Source organism: Aspergillus brasiliensis (genome assembly GCF_001889945.1).
Source record: "Aspergillus brasiliensis CBS 101740 unplaced genomic scaffold ASPBRscaffold_9, whole genome shotgun sequence".
Taxonomy (NCBI): Eukaryota; Fungi; Ascomycota; class Eurotiomycetes; order Eurotiales; family Aspergillaceae; genus Aspergillus; species Aspergillus brasiliensis.
This window is the reverse complement of record NW_027137450.1, coordinates 642,174-662,510: the sequence shown is the minus strand read 5'-3', so window position 1 is coordinate 662,510 and position 20,337 is coordinate 642,174. Positions and strand designations below refer to the sequence as shown.

At 50.4% G+C, this 20,337-nt stretch overlaps 5 protein-coding genes across 5 annotated transcripts; 3 read left to right on the top strand and 2 right to left on the bottom strand.

Annotated features, from left to right (window-relative positions):
- Positions 1–241: 241 nt before the first annotated feature.
- ASPBRDRAFT_45324 (uncharacterized protein) lies at positions 242–930 on the bottom strand. The gene is made up of 2 exons (XM_067625368.1): positions 520–930; positions 242–452 (listed from the first exon to the last, which is right to left on the bottom strand). Exons 1-2 carry the CDS (start codon positions 905–907, stop codon positions 391–393), a joined length of 450 nt encoding a protein of 149 aa, XP_067477230.1. The 5' UTR covers positions 908–930; the 3' UTR covers positions 242–390.
- Positions 931–1,321: 391 nt separating this feature from the next.
- ASPBRDRAFT_648023 (WASP family protein) lies at positions 1,322–3,995 on the top strand. The gene is made up of 3 exons (XM_067628494.1): positions 1,322–1,945; positions 2,014–3,760; positions 3,814–3,995. Exons 1-3 carry the CDS (start codon positions 1,736–1,738, stop codon positions 3,843–3,845), a joined length of 1,989 nt encoding a protein of 662 aa, XP_067477229.1. The 5' UTR covers positions 1,322–1,735; the 3' UTR covers positions 3,846–3,995.
- A 1,139-nt stretch (positions 3,996–5,134) lies between these two features.
- ASPBRDRAFT_129551 (CorA family magnesium transporter) lies at positions 5,135–6,993 on the top strand (the record flags this gene model as incomplete). Its single annotated transcript, XM_067618150.1, has 3 exons — positions 5,135–5,734; positions 5,802–6,430; positions 6,489–6,993. The coding sequence occupies 3 exons, from the start codon at positions 5,135–5,137 to the stop codon at positions 6,991–6,993; spliced, it is 1,734 nt and encodes a 577-aa protein (XP_067477228.1).
- Positions 6,994–7,566: 573 nt separating this feature from the next.
- trm44 (tRNA (uracil) methyltransferase) lies at positions 7,567–9,447 on the bottom strand (the record flags this gene model as incomplete). The annotated part of the gene is made up of 1 exon (XM_067618204.1): positions 7,567–9,447. The coding sequence occupies one exon, from the start codon at positions 9,445–9,447 to the stop codon at positions 7,567–7,569; it is 1,881 nt and encodes a 626-aa protein (XP_067477227.1).
- A 7,715-nt stretch (positions 9,448–17,162) lies between these two features.
- ASPBRDRAFT_56730 (ketopantoate reductase family protein) lies at positions 17,163–19,764 on the top strand (the record flags this gene model as incomplete). The annotated part of the gene is made up of 5 exons (XM_067627613.1): positions 17,163–17,196; positions 17,368–17,488; positions 17,547–17,587; positions 17,649–18,078; positions 18,141–19,764. 5 exons carry the CDS (start codon positions 17,163–17,165, stop codon positions 19,762–19,764), a joined length of 2,250 nt encoding a protein of 749 aa, XP_067477226.1.
- Positions 19,765–20,337: the final 573 nt, after the last annotated feature.

The following is a 20,337-nucleotide window of genomic DNA, read 5'->3' as shown; positions in this document are numbered from 1 at the left end:
TCTTGACGCGAGGAAGTCATCTTCCTTCGCGATGCGAGCGACCAAAGCGAGCGCGTGATCACGTGGGGTATGATGTAATGACGCTTTATCGGAGTAGCAGCAGCAAGCAGTTACTGCGTAGGACATTTTACGAAGAGAGCGATTGTCTGCAGAGAACTATGTTTTAGTTTCAACTACAGTAGGTGTATCAATCAATGCGGTGTTGACGTCGCGACTCTCCGAGAATGTGTACGGTAACAATTATGGAGATTTCCAAGAGCATTTATATTCAGGCAATCACTACTAGTATACAATGAAAAACGGAACACAAGCATAACATCATTAAATGAACCTTGACCTATAAAGGTCACAGCGACCGTAAGTCTCCGTTGTCATTGTAAACTTTATCCCTTACTTATTCAGTTCCTTCTTACGTGCTTCGATTTCTTCCCTTGGAACTTTAGGTGGCATGTCTATATACATTAGTTGAACCGCCACATGTGGAGGGTTTGCGGGGTTGAGAGCACAACGCAGACTTACTGTCAGGGATCTGAGGACCCTTGGACAAGTGGTCAAGCATCGTGGCTTTCTGGGTACCCTGATCGGAGTTCCTCTGCTCCTGGTTTGGAGCGTTGTTGTCGTTGTTGCTTTGTTGGGGTGGGAAGTCGGAACTTGAGGGGATGACGGGCATAGTGATGGGGAATTTGGTCAACAATCGAAGGTGATGTGTACAAGAAGAAGGGACAGGAAATTTATGCAGCTTATAGAAAGGAGGTAGACTAGTGATAGCAAGAGCAAGGATGGTAATGGGAGAAGGTAAGCCTTCTATATCCTTAAGTAGTTCTTTTGTGTTGCAGCACATGCGATGACGTCGGTTGGGCTGCAGTACCACTATAGTACGGAGTACTAGTAGTATTTTGCGCGCCATTGAGGCAATGCAGTCGTTTCTTCATTCACATGGTTGGCTGTAATTCAGTAAAACTAGCAAATTAGAGGCTGCCAAAAGCGATTATCTTGGATCTTGCATGTCTGCCTAATTTTGGATTGTCATCATGGTTAATTTATGAGTCGCAGGCAGACACCCTTGTTGGTCCTTGGATGATGCCGCACGAGACCATGGGAGAATTGGGAAAATGCGAGGCGTCCAGCATCAAAAGCCACAATGCTTGAGACAATTCATTTCGCATGTTCTAGTGCTTCATATAAATACTACTACTTGAGCAATCAGTCATAACTTGGAGGACCGTCAAGAGTGCAGTACTGAGTGAGCGCCTATTGCTTTCAGAGACGTCGGGATCCCCACCGCGGCGTTAGTGGACTTTAGTGGCTCTCCGTCGCTCTCTCCCGCCAACGCTTCCTCTTTCCGGCTACTTGACCTCTTCTCCCTTCTCCCCTCTCCAAAGTCAGACTTGCTCGGCCACCAATCCTATACTCTTAGGGCCTTTCACTTCTACATAGAGCCTGACTAGAATCCAGTCCTTTCTTTCGCGTCCTTAGGGCCGCCCTTCTGTCACCCGCCTACCCCACAAATCTTGGGAATTCCGAACCCCCCTTTGTCTCAGACACATCCGTTGTTGCCGCGCCGTATCAGCTCTTATCCGTGCCTGAGGAGCAACCATCCTCTGGTCATTCGGGCTCACCCAGTTACACCAGACACCCTGCAATGCGCCTCCAGCAGGCGATCTAATTACTTCTACCTCACTGGTCATAACCCGCAAGCTATTCACTCAGTGTCTTCGTGTGTCGATCCATCGCCATGCCTTCAATTTTGAACGACAACGACAAGGAAACAGTCAGGAGAACTGTACCAAAGCCTGACAACAAAATCCTAGCGGTGGCCGTTGCGCGCCTCTACGTGGCCCACCCAGACACCCAGAGATGGACGTACACTGGTCTGCAGGGAGCTGCAGTCCTAGCAAATGACTTGGTCGGCCGCACCTTCTGGCTGAAATTGGTGGACGTATCGGTGAGCAAAGCCTGGTAAATCATGTACTGTGACACTTGCTAACAAAAGATGTCTTTCCTGGGCCTTAGCCTGCCAATAGGGGGGTAATTTGGGACCAAGAGATCTACGACAACTTCGCGTACAACCAAGACCGCACGTTCTTCCACTCCTTCGAACTAGAAGACTGTCCCGCCGGACTCTCATTTGCGGACGAGAAAGAAGCCAAGACATTCATCAAGAAAGTACAGGAACGGGAAAAACATGCGAGCAAAGAGACACGGCAGACACCCTTTGCATCTACCCGAGGCCAGGGTCCTGCTCCGGTGGTGAACGGCAAATCCGGGGTTGGACGGTCGCTGTTTGGCAGCTTACTCGGCCATCGCTCATCGTCAGGATCTCATGCACCCCCGCCGGTGACACCTGCCGAACTGCCTCCTGCTCCATCGATCCAAGTAGCTCCCCCGCCCCCACCTTCGGCCAGCCCATCACGCAAGGAACTGCCGTTTGATACCAATGACCCTGCATTCAAGGGCGTACTGGACGAGCTCCGACAAATGGGCATCACAGAAGACTTGATCGCGGAGAACTTCGACTTCATTAAGTCCTATATCGAACAGAAACAAAGCGCAACGCCTAGCCCGCCTTCTGCTGACGATCAAAGGAAAGGGAAAGCGCCGCCTCCACCTCCCCCATCTGCGCCGCCTGCTCCGAAGGTGGCTGCCATTAGCCCACAGAACACTGGCAATAGCACAGGGAGTCGGCGAGGTGCTCCGCCGCCCCCTCCTCCAACGCGGAGGACTCGAATCGATGCGGCTGATGACGAGCCCGCCTCGAAACGTGAACCATCTCCCCCCAGGAACCGGTTTCGTGCCCCGCCTCCGATTGCAGATGCTGGTAAATTTGCTCACACACCATTGCCACCCACTCGCCAACGGGCCTCGTCGAATGCTACACCCGGTCCTCCACCCCCTCCACGGCCTCCAAAGACTCCGATGGATGAGAACCAGTCCCGCTTTGGCGTCCCCCCGCCGTTTCAGGGCGAGCGCAAGGTGTCTGCCCCTCCGGCGCCTCCCAGTCGGCCGGGGCCTTCAGGGCCTCCCCCTCCCCCTCCACGCACTATGAGCCCTGCAGCACCTCCACAGCTACCCCCCAAAGTGCCCAATGTGTCTGCAACAGGGCCTCCACCTCCGCCGCCCAGAAGCCCTGCTTCGCAGCCGCCGCCGCCGCCCCCACCTGTTCCTTCCGCTTCCCGGCCCATTCCTCCCCCGCCCACATCGAACGTACCGCCTCCTCCGCCTCCTCCGCCCACGTCGAGTGTTCCACCTCCGCCTCGACCTCCGCTAGGTTCAAGTGCCCCTCCCCCACCTCCGCCCCCACCATCGCATCCTTCGCCTAGCGCCGGACCTCCTGCGCCGCCTCCGCCGCCGCCGCCACCTACCAGCTCGGTTCCGCCTCCTCCACCCCCTCCGCCAGCACCAGGAGGTTCAATTCCACCACCACCTCCTCCACCACCAGGAGCTGGTGCTCCGCCGCCTCCTCCGCCTCCTGGAGCTGGTGCACCTCCCCCGCCTCCACCAGGTGGAGCTGCTCCCTTACCCAAAGCCGAAGGTGGTAGGAATGACCTCCTGGCTGCTATCCGGGCGTCCGGAGGAAAGGGTGGCGGTGGCTTGCGGAAGGTCAAGGAATCAGAGAAGCGTGACCGAAGTGGAGCACTTGTGCCTGGCTCAGCCAGCGAGTCATCCGCGCCGACTCCAAGTGGTGGTGCTGCTCAAGGAGGCCTGGCAGGTGCCTTGCAAGACGCTCTGGCGAAGAGAAAGCAAAAAGTCAGCGGTAGCGGTAAGTAGATTACCCTCGATGGCTAGTGATACACGTACTAATGTGGAATACAGATGACGAGAAGGAGGATGATGACGATTGGTGAGCCATGCTTGAAGGTACTACTTTCTCCGTTTTCCCTAAAATCCGTGTTGTTGCTATGCCCTAGACTTGTTGGATTTTGTGTGATACCTCCGTCGTGCAGCCTCTATATCCTTTCCTGTTCTTAGCATATATTCCCATCCGGTGCGTGGAGGTCAATGTCTGGTTTTCCCTTCTAGTCAGCATTTCCTGCAGGTGATCAAAAGTATGCACTGGAGATTGGAGCTGTCTGGCAGCGGGTCCATTCCTTAGTCTCAAAAATGGAAACACAATGCTTGTTGCATTTGGGAACTTAGGTCCTAGATGCTAGCAGATCATTATTTCAAGATGAGTCTCCACAGGGACATAGACATTTATAGCGTAGCTCGCCCTATCAGTAGTGGGACTACCAGAGGCGATCAAAATTGTAGCATTCAATACGCACTCATCCTCATGGCTCTAGACTTCTACCACTTGGTCTGGTACCTTGCTAATGCAATGCCTGGTGGGGCATCCCTGCGGCTCAAAGGAAAGTAACCAATGGTTCCGGCTGTTGGCAGTTCCGATCTGCTGCCAAAGTGGGGCTCTTCTAGAAAAGACCAAGCTCGATTAGGTAAGCTCCATGTGATAGTGCTCGAGATGGAGACTATGAGTAGACTCAGGGACTCAGGATGTGCTTTATATTGCTGTCGTGTATCTTATAGCAAGTGAACTAGAGGTAAACATATCGTTGTTGACTGGAGACAAGGTACATCTACCTGTGAGACTGACTGTGAAACATGGCGAGCAAAGAGCACGCTTGTGTTCAATAGCTATATCCTGTGTGAAATCACTCAAATGAGATGGATAGTGAAGAGGGTTTCGATTAGTCCTCAATATTTGCAACCAGGAAAAAGATTCTTCTATGGCATGGGGTAGGAGAATAACTTTAGATTCCTCATGGGAGTATTGCTATATTTGGTATGAGCCTAGCCGATCATTTTCGTAAGAATGTATACGGCTTCACCTAGACCCAGATTCTCAGGTGGGAAAGAGAGTGTACCTGACAATATAATGCTTTGCTAAAGATACTAGAACCCAGGCATAATCTTTCACCAACTATCTGCTAGAATACGGCGATCAAACAGTAATGGGGAAGAAGCGAGGAATATCCCGGCGAGCCCGGAACTATCCAGGGCTGTCGGATTATAGTTGATCCGAGCGGCGCAACTTGGATGCGGGAAAAAAGATGGGCAATGAATGATATGGTTTGTTTTGAGTCCGGATGAGTGCTGGTTGCTATTTTGGTCGGTGAAGCCATAGTACAAGGCAGAGATGCTGTCTCCGTCGTCTATGAAGCCTTCAGCTCCGTCAGCATCTCTTCTCCGGTTTCTGCGATCACAGTCCGATTCCTTTTTCTTCACAGCCAACCCAACTACTTGCGGACGGTCTCTCAATAATGATCTCCAGTCTAGTCATCAGCACCACGCCATCTCGCTAAGCAGGACGTCACAGTGGACGCATATAAATCCTGCACCATGCCGTGCAAGCCTAGAATCGTGTCTGCTACCCTTACCGGGATTTTCGTCTGGAAGTCGCGGCACTGTACGATGTCGAGCGTCGCTGGCTCAACGCTCTTCACCGAGTCCGTTTTCCCTTCCTAATGCGCAGCCTTCACGCGCTTCGTCCACCAAGAGCAAGAGTTTGTGGCGCAGGCTCTTCGATTTCAAGCGAAATAAAGCTGCTGAACACAAATCATATCTCCGCCAGCCACCTGCATTGATCAATGACGGAACAGAGGGAAGCTTTAACATCGGTCGCGGATTAGTGGCAAAGGCCTCTAATGAGCCGCGCCTGCGTTGCACTGAATTCGACAGCACCGGGAATGTGACTCTCGTGAATGGTGAATTCAAGAAGAGTGAGTTGATTGCCAAGGTCAGTATTGGCGGCTCTACGGACTGTTTCATTTTAGGAGGCGGCACAAGGCTGATTTCAAGCATAGTATGGTCTCCTGCCTCGGGACCTGCGGAAAATCGACTCGTCTACTCTGCCCCATATCCTAGTACGACCGCGCGCCATTCTCATCAACCTCCTACACCTTCGAGTCTTGATCAAGGCTGATCGCGTTCTCGTGTTCGATGCGTACGGATCCACGGACTCATACATGCAGTCGCTTTTCGTGTATGATCTCGAAGGAAAGCTACAACAGAAGCAAGGGCAGAGTGCGGGTGCGTTGCCTTATGAGTTCCGGGCCCTGGAAGCGGTTTTGATCAGCGTCACAAGTGGCCTGGAGGAGGAATTCAACCTTGTCAGGGATCCAGTTGTGAGCGTGCTCAGGGCCCTGGAAGAGGATATCGACCGCGATAAGCTCCGACATCTGCTTATCTACTCCAAGAAACTGGGCACGTTTGAACAAAAGGCTCGCCTCGTGCGTGATGCGATCGACGACCTACTAGAGGCGGACGACGATCTGGCCGCAATGTATCTTACCGAGAACGCGAAGGGTGTCCGACGAGAAGAACACGAGCATCAGGAAGTCGAGATGCTACTGGAGTCATACCACAAAGTCTGCGATGAGATTGTTCAGGCTAGCGGCAACTTGGTGACCGGAATTCGCAACACCGAGGAAGTGTAAGCAACCCACAGGATCACAGATGATTGTTTCGCAAAAGATACTAACCTGCCACAGCGTGAAAGCAATCCTGGACGCCAATCGCAACTCTCTCATGCTTCTTGACCTCAAATTCAGCATCGGAACGCTCGGACTCGCAACCGGAACCCTGTTCTCCGCACTCTACGGAATGAACTTGAAGAATTTTATCGAAGAATCGGACTTGGGCTTTGGCGCCGTGTCCGTCACATGCTTTGCCATTACGATCGTTGTCTGTGCTTATGGGCTCGCCAAACTGCGCAAGCTTCAGCGTGTCCGCATGTGGGGCGAATCCGGCGTCGGCGGCGCATCAATGGTTTCTCTGCCTACAAGAGGTGGCGCGCTCGCCAGCCATCGGCCAAATTGGCGCGCGGATACCGTTGAGCCTGTCTGGGGTAGTCTACCTGGTGAAGGGCGTATGGAAAGGATCAAGCGTATCAAGGACAATGCAGCTGCAGCTGCAGCCCGATCTGGAACTCTGAACGCTGCTAACGTGCCTCCGACGTCACCTGGAGACGCTAGCAAACAGACAGAAAGTTCCTAAATCATATTGCTGTGCACCGGAATCCAGTGGCGGCTCACAGAGTATCGCTACTGTCAACAGTTGACCACTCGGTTCTACTCCCTACATTCCTGCCCTGATCGTCACACCTGCTGTTGTAGTGTTATGGCTCAGGCAGGACTGCCCGGGGAGTCGAGCCCGAGATTCATCCACTAGAGCTTATAGAACCGCATGGCAGGAGTTTGGCTTGTGGATTGGATTCTGATATTGTCTTCTTTTTGGGACTAATTTTCAGCTAGTACTGTCCTCCGCGTTATGGGGAGTGGCAGTATCTAGCTTGGTATACATACCACACTCAGCTCACTCATGGGTTTCTTTTCTTCTTTTATGGGAGCTAGATCTGCTCTGTAATGTGTCTATAGACGATAGATGTCGAATCGGACACCGACGATGTTACATATGTATGTACAATAACAACAATCAGCACCATCATGTCTTCTCTCTTCCATGTACATATACACAAATCTCTATAATGTGCCTTTCCAAAGTAACTTTTGCAGGGGGTATCTCATCTTTACATTTCCTTTCTATCCTCTGCACAAGAAGATCGTACTCTCAATGCCCGCCCTGTTTCCCCATCCCAGACCCCTTATTCAACCCCTTCGCCCTCTCAATCCAGATCTTCGCAGCAGACTCAACTCCCCCCTCACGCGAACATTCCCGCCGCACAGCATCCATAACTCGCTCCAGGGCTTCTTCTCCATCACCACCAGTAGCAGATCCACTTCCCCTCTCCTTCCACACCTGCGTCGTTCGCCTCCTTCCCCCAATAACAGCCATATTCCTCGTACTTGGAATCCGCAACAGGGTCCTCTCAACCTCGTACCCGATCTCCTCCGCCACACTCATCGTCTTCGCCGTCAATGAACCATACATGGACTTAAGGAACCCTGCTTCCGTGGTCTGAGCATCCTGTTTCTCCTTTCTGAGGGATTTGAGGTCTCCTGATGATGGATTACACTCTTCTCCTATCTCGTCTGCTACATCAGATTCCTTCTCCTTCTTCTTCTTCCCAGCCTTAGGAGGCGGATACCGGAACCTCGCTCCAGATAGTGAATGCGAGCAACACGGGATAGCAATAAAAGGGGATGGCGATTCGGGACAAAGAAGCGTAGCCATGAGGGGTGTCCAGACTGTGAGTTCGTCTGCATGATTGGAGATAATGAATGTGTCTTTTGGGAAGGACCCCGTGTGGGATTTTATAGTGAGTTCTTGGAGGAGGGAGGGGCTCGTTTCGGAGAACGGTTTGGGGATGTAGATTTCCTCTGTGAGTCGCGATTGTACGGACTCCGGGAATATACTCCATGTTTTGCGTCGGCGGGCGTCGAAGCCCCATCCTTCGTAGCCTTCCATGAGTAAAACGTAGACGAGGACGCCGTTGCCGCAGGCTACGTCGACGAAGCCGGGGAAGGTAGTTGAAGAGGAGGTGGAGGTTTGCTCATCGGCTGGGACAGCGCCGTACATGCTTCTCCAGAGTTCGATGAGAAATGCGGTGATTGAGAGGTCCTCGAAGACGTGCTTGGAGGGTTCGGTGCTCTCGACCCATTTCTGGCAGAGCTCGGCGGCATATTTTGCTTTCAGGCGCGTGTAGGTGTTTTGCACTAGGTGCTGGGGGATCACGTTGTCTTTGGCTGGGTTTTGGCTGCCGCCGCTGCCCCCTTCTGGTTTGCCGGTTAGACGGGTGCCACGGGCGAGGCGGATTTGGATGCTCAGAAGGGCTTGTAGGGTGCGTTCTAGCCGGTTTTGAATTGGTTCATTGGGGAAGAGGAGGAAGTGGATGGACATGGTGCCGGGGCCGGGGGATGAGGGGGGTTCTGATGTGTTGCTGGTGTTTGTGTTGGTGTTGTAGTCGTAGAGGAAGGCTAGGGAACGGAGAAGAGGGTGATAGAAGGGCATGTCTTCTTTGGAGGTAATGTGGGGAATGTAGACAGCGAGGTATCGATTGATAGATTCCTCGCTTGAATCTGTAGTCTCATGGATGCGTTCATAGAAGTGACATGTTTGGTCCATGACTCTGTCAAGGTTCGGGTTTCTGGGAATGAGTCTCCTCACTACCGTTCTGGTCAGAGTGAAACCCGTTATCTCCCTTGCGGTGATAGGTTCCACTTGAACCTCGGTGGCCTCCAGATTGCTGTTCCCATTCTGAGCGAATGACTGCTCTTTCTGCTGTGGTGTTCGCAGTGAACCCCAGCTGTCGAAGAGGATGTCTGCCCGATATAGATGGCTTGAACTCATGTTGGGGTTTGCCAGGAGAAAGAGGGTCATATCTTGGATGACTTCCGGCTTGAATGGGAGGTCATATTCAGCGAGGTCTTGCGAGGTGACCCATTCTTCTGTGCTGCTTGCCAGGACTGAAGATGGCTCGAGGGTTTCAGCAAGTGGTTTGCCAGAGAGACGGGTCAAGTCTCGCGGATTCTTTCTTTTGTTTCCAGTCATCGTCTTGTGGTCGGGGGTTATAAATGGCTATGACCAGTGTAACTGCTTGACTGAGGAATACAGCTCCTTGCCACAGATGCAGATGACAAGCTTTATCTGCACTCTAGTTGGACTATGTCTCTTTACGAAAGAACGATATTCATCATTGAAGAATTCTGCCATTGGTCTCCGATTAGTCAGTAAACTCATTGTGGGGGAAATGGCAGAGACCTTGGTCTATGTTACTGTAAAATATTTTGTATAGCCTTGATGTGCGAATTGCCTGTAGTACATGCGACTTCAGACACTAAACAGATGCCCCTCAGTGGTATATTTTGATGTAGAAATTCCCCTCCATCGCGTGCATTTTTGTGTATGCTTAGTCATCTATGCTATGTATCATGTGACTATTCTTTGTGCTCGTTCCGTTTACTATGCGTATCTACTTGAAGCGTTCATGTACACTTCGCATGAGGCAGTACTATGCTTCAAAAGAATGTCCCAGATAACTACATCCCTTTAGCCAAAGGGAGTCCATAGCAAAAGGATGACCCTGTGCGCGCTGAAGATCGGAGGTCTGCCTTCAATGACTGGCCTATCTCCACCTCTTGATAGTGGGCAACAGAACACACTGACAGACCACCGTACCTATCAATGCAGCCTAATGTGAGAGCTGACCATGTCGGACTAATGCCACTAGTTGAAGGAATCTACTGGCTAGTTAGTTCGAATTTAATGGCCCTTGCTGACACGAAATTAGTGGGCAGATAACCCGCCGTTCCTCACGGGGGTTTGGGAGCTCTCCATCGCTCCCGTTCCTCTTTGCTTTTTTATTCTCCGGTCGCCTTCTTTTTGGCTCCTCGTGTCTGCATGTACTATGTAGGTACAGCGTGCATAGTTTTGCAACCGCCGATTGAGTTATTGATAAGTTAGACCTTGGGATGTCCTGCAGCGCTGAAAATCCTCGTATGGGCGGCCGAGGAAGGCCCGGAAATGCAGGCATCGGTTTGCCTTTTGCGCGCATCCGCTGAGTCAGTGGGCAGCCGCTGTTTGCATCGAGGCTCCACTCCGCGCCTTTCTTGCCATCCCGGCTTCCGCATATTATTTGTCTGTTAGACCTTCCTCGGATTGATTGCTTTTATTTGCTTTATTCTTAATACGGCGTCGATGGATGCAGCTTGCTGACGCCTTCAGGACCCCCTCCCCAAAACGTGTACCTGGTCGCTTGCCTCGCCATGGGTCTGTTCAGCTGTTGATGTCTTGCCCGCTCTCAATGTCCGAATCTGAAGCTAGTCCGGACTACGGAGATATACACCACGCACTCCGTTAGGTGGGCCGAAATGGTCCTGCTAACCAGGAAGTTGCTACTCCGTACATTGTGTGTACCGTGCTTGCTAAGCCTCACATCAAACTTGCTTAGCATACCCCGTGTCTAAAATCCTGCTCGTCGAGTGGCCGAGCATCGTGCAGAGACTGACGATCATCACGTCCTTTTATGTCTTGCGGGGCCTCGGCGGAGATTGACATGACCATGACGTTTTACAAAGTATATGTTCGCACTAAGTGACTAGATTCTGGGTGGTGGACACTGCCTATCAGGCTACCATTGTTATCTTACGATTGCCTTCGTCTCTACTCCGTACTCCATATTACTCCTCGATATGCGCGAAGGATTTGAATTTATTCAGTGGTACTTGCTTGGGGACATCCACAAATTAGGCATGCCTGTTTCCCCTCGAGAACAGGCCCTCATCAAATCAAACCCGGGACAATCAATTCTGACACGGCGGTTCTTGAGACTGGTGGGTTTAAACACCCCAGATGTCTGATGTTACCTCGCACATGTTTTACATGTTGCTCGTATTCAGTCGCGCAGATAACGTGACACACCAGAGCCGATCGCCGCAAAAAGAAACTTCCCAGAGGTGGACAGGAGAATAGCAGGCCACTCGCTTCAACACGCAGCACCGCACTAACCGCTTGTTGTCTTAGCTCGTTCTTAACGAACCATTGCTTTATCTAGCTTACGCTCCAGAGGGGATGTGCGCAGTAGCGGCATGACAAGTGACAACTAATATGTAGCGGCCATTATCAAGGACCGACGGGGAAAAGGTGCTAGATCACTAGGCGACCAACCGTCTTGAGACTAGACGTGCGCGACTCCGATACATTGTAAGCTATGGACTGGTGTAGTCTTGGCGATAGCAAACTACACAATCTACCACGAAAACCAAGCAGTCTGGATACCTAGAGTCTCAGAGATGCTCAGACCCTTGGAAGCTTTAGCATGACTCCGCACCATGATGGGGCCATCCGCGCCCACTTGACGGTACCGTGAACAGTACAGTGACTAATGTTCGCGATGCGCCTGGCTCGATCTCAGCCACTGAGCCAAGATCACAGATGCAAGGTTGAATGAAACTGACCCCGCGTACAGCCTCGGGAATGCCGCGGTGGCTGTTTCCGGTCAAATTCGCAAGATGAGGGGGGCTGTGGCTACTTACATGGTTACATTTGTCGCGGGTAGGCCCATAGATGTTTCTTCTCTGGACCCTTTGGATCTTGCATTGTACTTCGTACTTCGTACTTTGAGAATGAAGCCATCCGTATAGAACTGACATATGCAATAGCGTACAGAATCCCTGTCAGATTCTCCTGGGTCACAGGAATTATATGAAAATCCTACGGAGTCGACACTGCAGTAGTTGCAATAACAATAAAACCTCAAAATGTCTTACCACAACGCTGAAAGATTTTAGACTGCCAAGGTGACTCGAATGAACCTGGACAATAGCGGGGTAAGACCACGGGTAAGACACTTTTGGATCGAATCTGCTGGGATAGTAAGATGCTTGCAGCCAGCGGGTTCGGTCTGTGAGCACCCGCGCAACCGCCATCTCTGATCGATCTCGACGGACAGTTGTGGTATGTACTACGAAGAAAGTCTGAGTCGAACATACTCAAAGATCCTGCAGAAACCGCGACAAGAACGTTGTTGGTTGGCGGATTGCACGCATGATCCAGCAACGGGGAGATCTAGGCCCCGAAGATCAAATTCCTAAAGAGTCGATGCCTCCTGCTGAATGCATACCAATCATCGTCTGCCAAAAACTCTAAGCTCAGCAGACTGAAGAAAATGCACTGTCTCAACCGTGAACAATCAAAGTTCTGAAGCAAGAAGCAATCAGATTCAGTAGTACGGAGTACTACTGGAAGAATTACTGAAAATTCTATTCAAAAACCCTCATGCCAGGAGGATTTCTCTTACCCGCGCGAGCAGAAACCGAAAGCTAAATCCACGCGACCACCCATTCATCGATGATTTCCAGGGGAGGAAAAAGGAAAACGAAAAAAAGAAAATTTGCCCTGTTTCGGTAAGATTTGATAAGTACCCGACCCACCAGACGGTACCATAGATAGTAACAGCAGCTAATAATTGAACAATGTGATTCGTCCTAGGCGTGTCCCAAGTGCCCCCAGCTAACTAGCAGAAGCTAGTTAGATGCCGGCTAGACTGACTGTTTTGGACAATCCGGTGCATCACCCCTAGAAAGGCCTGGACCAGGTGGGATTTTTTACAAGACTTCGCAAGGAAATACAGTCAGTAACTAACTAAGTATCTAGCCTGCATCCTAGGCTCATCATGAGATTGAAATCAACTACCCATATTTTTCTCTATGTCTCTCTACTCAAACTGATCAAATCAATTAAACACAACCAATTCTACTAGTAATCCCGTAACAGATTTCAATATCGCTACTAGCTACTAGCATTCTAACTATGTCTCATGCCGGGGGGAGGGAGGGTGAGAGAATCCACACCCATATCCACATCGCAAAAGAAAAACAAAAAAACAAAAAAAAAAACAAAAAAAGTAGATATACACTCCCTAGTTATCCTCAATAATCAATGATTCATAAGGTGTATCTAATTTGATGTGTGATCAAATTTCTCAGCCTCATCACATTGCCATTGATTATGACTCTTCTGATCATATTTATTACTCATATCAATATTTGATGATTTGATCCTCTGTCACCATCCAATTAATATCAAACTTCCAACAAGCCACACTGGACCGAGTCGAAGGTTTCAGGTTTTACACTCAGGAGATTACTAGATAATTAGTTTGGAACCCCTCCCCAAACCAAAGCCGGGATATTCTGGAACTCACATAAGCATATCTGGAACTTTATTAGTAAGCCGAATCTAAGCTGCTCGCTTTCAGTACGTATGTTACCTTACTTTCGTTTCTCCAGAAAGGCGAGATTGACATCAGTGTGTGTGTGCGCGTATGTGGCGAGGTGTTCAACTCATAACTACTTACTGAGTTAGAAACATGCAGAAAGCGGAGAGAACCATATCCATCTGAGTTTTAGGATACTCTAAGTATATACATACTCCGTAAGCAGCATACTTAATTAATTACTAACTACATGAGTAAGTGGTTAATTAGTTATTGTTTGTTAGTAATGTAGTAATTAATTGCAAGGCAGCCACCCTCATGATTCAATTTCAATGCATTCATGACATCCCTCCGCAAACAGGTAGTTAGTTACAACTGGTATGGGAAAGGGCGTCGATCCCTACTTCGCATAAAAGGTTGTGGCATGTCGGGTTGGACAGTCAACACCGCCCCCCTCCCCTCCCTCCTTCCCGAATTTGTTTGTTCCCAAGGCGGAATTCCCCAGGCGCGCACTAACTAACTAACATCCGAGAATCCGAGAGAAGGGACGCAATGCATCGATTGCATGTCACTTGCTTCTTACAGTGGGTTTGAAGTAAGTTGATCGATGGGCTGGATTGCCGAGTTGGGGAGGTTGGGGGTGTTAGTATCAATCTATGCTCTGTAGATTATTGGGAAGAGAAAAAGAAAATAGAAAAGATGTTATGGTTGTAGGGGAAGGCGGGTGGTATGTGTGAATTAGAAGGAGTACTCCGTAGCTCTTGGCTTGATCATTATCCTGGGGTTCCTGGAGAAGGGTAACGCTGCTTGTTGAGATCAAGCTTGAGTATCCGTAATGGCTGGTCATGGCCATGACCATACAAGAGGGGGTTAGAGAGAGGAAGTAGTCGCTTAGTAACCACTTTAATTAGTTACAGCACACAGTAACTGACATACGGGCATGCATACATACATACTCCGTGTTTATCTCTGCGGCTGGTTGATTTGCCAATGATCACCAGATCAGTTTTTAGTACTAACTAGTAGTATCTATTCTCTAACGTTTTCTTTCCATTGGAGATTGGGGGTGGTAAGGAAAGACACGGCGGATCCCAAGAACTTTTCGAAGAACACGATGGAAAATTCTTTCGGACAACTCAAATCGAATGGACATTGATTTGATCTCTTCCCCTGTTTGACCTTGTTTCTAGCTAGTTACTAGATTCAGCTTAGTGCTGGAGCTGAGACTTGAAAGTAAGTCCGTAGTAGAGGAGAAGGTCTGCGACCAGGTCCCGGAAAGTACCCGCTGATTCGTACGGTGGTGCGCTCCCAGCTCCATATCGGTTGCAGCATCTTGAGGGTAAAACTGACCAATCTGTCCGAGTCCGATTGCAGCGGGCGAATCCCGGCCTGACCTCGACCACAGACGAAGTGGGTTTCGGGTGGAGTTTGGTGACGGGAGGATGTGCAGCGGTGGCCGATTGGGTCTTGGCTGCATCATGGGTTGGCTCGACCAGAACCAAGTGGGTTGGTGCTGTCGTGTCTCATCAATCCCATCCACATAATCAGGATCTTTTTAGTTCGGTCGTTCTGGTGGTCGATTTGTCTCGTCGTCATCATCGTCGTGGTCATTCTCTTCTTTTGTATGTGTCTTGACTGACTGCCTGTCTGCTGGTTAAACGGAGACTAGGTTTTTGAGTAGTTGCTTGGTAGTGGTAGTGGTAGTGTGGGAGGCACTATTCCAAACCAATGCAATTGTGTCTGTTATCGGCGAGTGGACTCTCGCTATCTATGGACTTGTTTCTTTTTTTCAGGGGGTGCAGCAGCAGCAGCAGCATTTTTGTCGCTCTATATCAGAGACGTCAAATTGTGAGTCTCTCCTAATGGGGATAATGTCAGATAGGGGAAGCCAGACATCTTTCATGATTCTTCAGATACGTAAGTAAGTCGGTAGGTTATTAGATGAATAGACGTAGACGAGATTAATTTCAATAATGTCCTTCTCCAGCATGGATGAAAATGGAGATGATCATTATCATGGGATTATTACTGTGGAATAAGCTGGGAAGGAAAGAGTAACCAACAAGAAAAACCGGTTTCAACCTGGCGCGGTAACATCTCCTGGTAAGCGTGGACGATACTCGGAACGGCTTAGACCAAGTGTGTACAAATTAACCCAGGTACAGCAAGTTTCCAACCAAATGTAGGTACTGTCGTAGGTACCTCGCGAAAAATCCCCTCTCCCGATTCATGATTTATTCAATTCATCTATCGCTAGTAGCAGTATCTAGTAGTTTTATTTTTGTTGTTTACTATTATTATTATTATTATTGTCATTGTGGTTATTACTATCATGTCTGGTACGAATGATCCCGCCGATGGCTGGCTTGATGAGGGGGACAATCATCTTATTATAATAGTACACAGTTCTAATAATCAAAATTCCATACATAATTCCGGATCATACTAATTATAATCCTACCTATCCTAGTCATATTCCATTGCACACGGTCTTCTTCTTTCCGATCGTTAGTTGGTTAGTTCACACTTAGTATCCCTCCCCCAGTGGCCGATTAAGACCATCGAGATTATTGGGGCTTTTTTTGGTCGCGCAATCTTTCCCTCCCACACTCTCCCTCCCTCTGCGTCCCTAATTGCAACCCGTTTTGGAGGGACTTGGTTTTCTTGGGACATTCCTCTCGGACCATCCGTCAGACTTTCTGCTTTCGCATGCAAAATCCGGGTTCCCCTCTCCGTTGACAGTTGTCGCTCAGTCCGCCTCTTTTTCCTGCCTCCGTTTCCGGATCGAGCCCTGGCGGAGGATCCACGGCCGTTAGGGACTTTGGAAGACCAACAGAGAAAAATAGAAAAAATAAAAAAAAAAAGACAGAGAAAAAAAAAAGAAAAATTAAGATAAACCGTGAAAGCTAAAAAAAAATTACAGAAAAAGATACGCACGGCTCCATAACTCACCCATTCGGGCTGCCTTTCCGCCCAAAGCTGACCATCTTTCATCTTGCTTCTTACTCCAACCATCCGCCATCTGCCATCTGCCATCCCATCCCATCCTCTCTCTCCCTCTCTCTTTCGCTACCTTCGCTCTCTCGTCCCTACTGACTTGCTACTCCTCCTCCTCCTCTTCCCCTTTCACCTTACCACCACACCCCCTCCTCTTCCTCCTCCTCCCTCTCTCCCTCCTCCCTCGCCTCTCTTTCTCTCTTACTTCCTTTCCACTCCCTTCCTACGGTTGAACCACACCTCCTTTCGTTTGTCTTTATTTGATCTCCCTTTCTACTGTCAACTCTTCCTTTTGTGATTCCCCTTACTTTCGTTATCGTCGTCCTTGGCGCCTTTCGCGTGTGTCCTTTATTAGATCGATCTCGACATTTAACCCTGGCTTCAGTCGTCGTCGGATTGCGTCCCTTCGTTCCGTGGTTAGGCAGCGTCAATCGCGCCTCTAGTTGTGGTTCAGGAGATACCTAATTCCAGTCTAACGGATCCCATTGCTTTTTTCCACAACCACCGCGTACTGGCTGATCGGAACGCTTCTTTCCCATTTTGATCGACTATTATGGCTCCTCCGCCGCGCTTGCGCATTCTGTCAGGTTAGTGCTCAGCTGCTGCCCAGGAAACACACCATCTGTCGTTATTTCCCGATAATCCTTTTCCCTGGATGAATTTGCTGGTCCACTCGGTCGCTGCCATCCAAGAGACTACCTGACTACGTTGAGATCCAGACTCCGTCATGAGTCGTCTGCTAACGCGGGTCTGTTTAGTGGGCAGTAATGCCATCTCGGCGTTCCTTTCCTGGAGGCTCCAGGCGACAACCTCCTGCGACGTGACACTGGTCTGGAAATCGGGCTACGAGGCAGTCTCTCAATACGGCGTGTCTTTCAAGTATGGCTGGTCGATCATCTCTTATAGCATGGCGAGGTTCTGACGGGGCGTGATCTAGGTCGAAAGCGTTTGGAAACGAACGGTTTAAGCCACGTCATGGTGAGTTCTGTCCCCTTTGTCACGGGTTATCGCTCGTGTGCTGATTAGAATCATGCGATAGTTGTTCGGACGCCCGAAGAAGCAGCATCACGAGAGAACGCATACGACTATGTAATCCTCTGCGTCAAGGCTCTGCCCGATGTCTATGACTTGGCCGCCGTAATAGAGTCCGTTGTGACCCCCCAGCATACCTGCATTTTGGTCAACACAACCAATACCCTCGGTGTCGAATCGCATCTGGAACAACGGTTCCCGACAAACGTCGTCCTTTCGCTTGTCTCAGGCGTCGAAATCACACAGATTGGAGCCAGCGAGTTTGAGCACCTGAACTCATCGGAAATATGGGTCGGTGCCACGAATCAGAACTCGAACGTTCCCTCCTCCATCCAGACCGATATGGCTGCGGCGCTAGCGATGACTCTGGGTTCAGGCCAGGTGGATTGCAAAGTATCGAAGAATATCAGACAAGAACAGTTTGAACGCATTATAGGGTAAATTTATCCTTCTACTTTCTATGAGGAGGTCGAGCGTTTTCTAACCACTGCTTTTCTAGTCCCATCGCCTTCTACCCCGCGAGCGTGATGTTTGATTCTGGAAATGTACAGCAACTATTAGAAAAGGTTGGCGTGCGTCAGCTGATATCGGATGTGATCGACGAACTCATCGACTTGGCGAAAGCACACGGATGTTCTTTTCCCAGCGACTTCAACCAGAAGACTATGGAGAAGATGACGACCATCCAGACACCAAACACTATGTACCAGGATTTCCAGGCTCGGCGTCCCATGGAGATCGAGACGTATCTTGGTTCTCCCATCAAATTGGCAACGGAGTCCAATGTCAAACTCCCACGCATCGAGACCCTCTATGCAATGCTGCATCATCTCAATGCCACTAATCTGAGCAAACCTCGTGATTCTCCGCCTCCAGCCCTCGCTCAGCCTCCGCCCCGAGTCTCTTCGGTTCCTCCCCCCAGAAATGGTCCTATGCGCCCGCCCCCCGGAAGGTCGAGTTCAGCCATGATGATGCCCCCACCGAGGCGTGGACCTATGATGCCTGGAATGTCGCGACCACCAAGTGCTCAGCCCCCGGCTGGCGGACCTAGGATGCCTCGTGAACCGTCTTTGGAAGGCCTGGAGGAGTTTAGTCATCTGGTTGTTTATGATGATGCCGGCGATCCGGGTATGCCTGCAAATGGTGCCAATGGTTATCCAGACGTTCCGCCAGGCCCCGGACCATCTGGAATGGCTTTGAGAGAACGCGAGCTGGCCATCCGCCAGCGGGAGTTGCAGCTTCGAGAGCAAGAGATGCAGATGCGTCGTGGTCCCCGCAGACCTCCGCCTTCCAAGGCGGCTGCTTTCGATGAGGAAGACGAAGACGACTACTTTGATCCCATGGACACTAGCTTGGTCCCCCAGATCGACCCCGACAACGTTGATATGCTGAGTATCACATCAAAGAGGACAAAGAGGGTCCCCAGTGCTAGTCAGATTCGCAAAAATCCCGAACTCCTTTCGAGCACTGGCCCCGGTGGCGGTGGCGGTGGTGGTAGAACTGGGACGTTCAGCCGCTACTTCGGAGGAAACAGAAAGCGCGCCAGTGACCGTATCATGCAGGAAATCCCTGGTCTCCATGACTCTCTCCTTGATAACCCCATGATGGCTTACTCGTCGAACCGGTACGGGTCGGTTGACCGAAACCAGATGGCTGCGGGTTCTCGGACCAACTCGATGACTACCAGCCGAATGGGTGACTACCCTCCTCATCCGTACCCGCAAAGCAGGAGGAACAGCAATTCTCCTGCAGCTCCTTTTGGTGGTCCTCCTGGTCCGCGAATGGGCCGCCCAGCGACTGCCCAAGACCAGAACTTTGGCCCACCTCATGGGCCCCCGAACGGCGGCCACCCGTCGCCTCCGGGACACATGCGAGCGCCAGTCCCTCGCCATCCTCCCGGACATGGCAATGCGGTAGGTCCGCAGCAGGTTGAACAACAAATTGGGGTGAGCAAACCGTATCCCGCCAAGGGCACTCCCAAGCATAGAAGTCTGACAGGAAGTGCGAGCGCCAGCGCGGAGAGTGGTGACAGCGGGGCTAGTGCCAACCTCGATTCCGAGACCTCTGCCCATAGCAGCCAGATCAGCCTCGGCGCGCAGCCAGCTGCAGCGCCCGTTCATTGAGTCGCGAAGCCCGTCCTTCCTTCGCCTCTCTCCCGAAGTCGCTGAGCACATGCCTTGGCCCTGACTGCTATGGACACGACTGGTTTCGTTGACGTCTCCATCTTTCCCCCCTTGTTTTCCGAGTCGAGAGAGGGTGTATTCCATGCCTTTGGAACACCCTTTCCCGCATTGCTTTTTGCTTCTTATAAAGATTATACTTTTAATGAGATGCTTTGGCAAGGAGGGTGGGCACAGACTCCATGTCATTTGTCTGTTTGCGGCTTTCTTACATATACACCAAGGGACATAGGGGCTTTCACTTTCCCACTTTCTCGTTTGATGATTTCCACTACGGAGTGGTCGGGCGGGCGCGTGCGTGCGTAACATGCATGATTGTTGCATGTGGTGATTTGCCTTGACTTTGATTATCTCTTCTTTTTCTTTTTCCCTCTCAAGTTGCACGGCATTCTCGAACTTTAATGAGCATGAGCATGAAGCTCCACCAGATAAATACGTTTTTTTTACCTTTTGACTTTCTACAGCTATACCACCGACGTTCATTGCCAGACGCACACCATACATGCCTTGTTTCTA

Coding starts and splice junctions, on each gene's coding strand:
- ASPBRDRAFT_45324 (XM_067625368.1), bottom strand. CDS start 907: ATGGCGCGCAAAATACTACTAGTACTCCGTACTATAGTGGTACTGCAG. Junction 453..519: donor GGGTCCTCAGATCCCTGACA/GTAAGTCTGCGT, acceptor TAATGTATATAG/ACATGCCACCTAAAGTTCCA.
- ASPBRDRAFT_648023 (XM_067628494.1), top strand. CDS start 1,736: ATGCCTTCAATTTTGAACGACAACGACAAGGAAACAGTCAGGAGAACT. Junction 1,946..2,013: donor TGAAATTGGTGGACGTATCG/GTGAGCAAAGCC, acceptor CCTGGGCCTTAG/CCTGCCAATAGGGGGGTAAT. Junction 3,761..3,813: donor GCAAAAAGTCAGCGGTAGCG/GTAAGTAGATTA, acceptor TGTGGAATACAG/ATGACGAGAAGGAGGATGAT.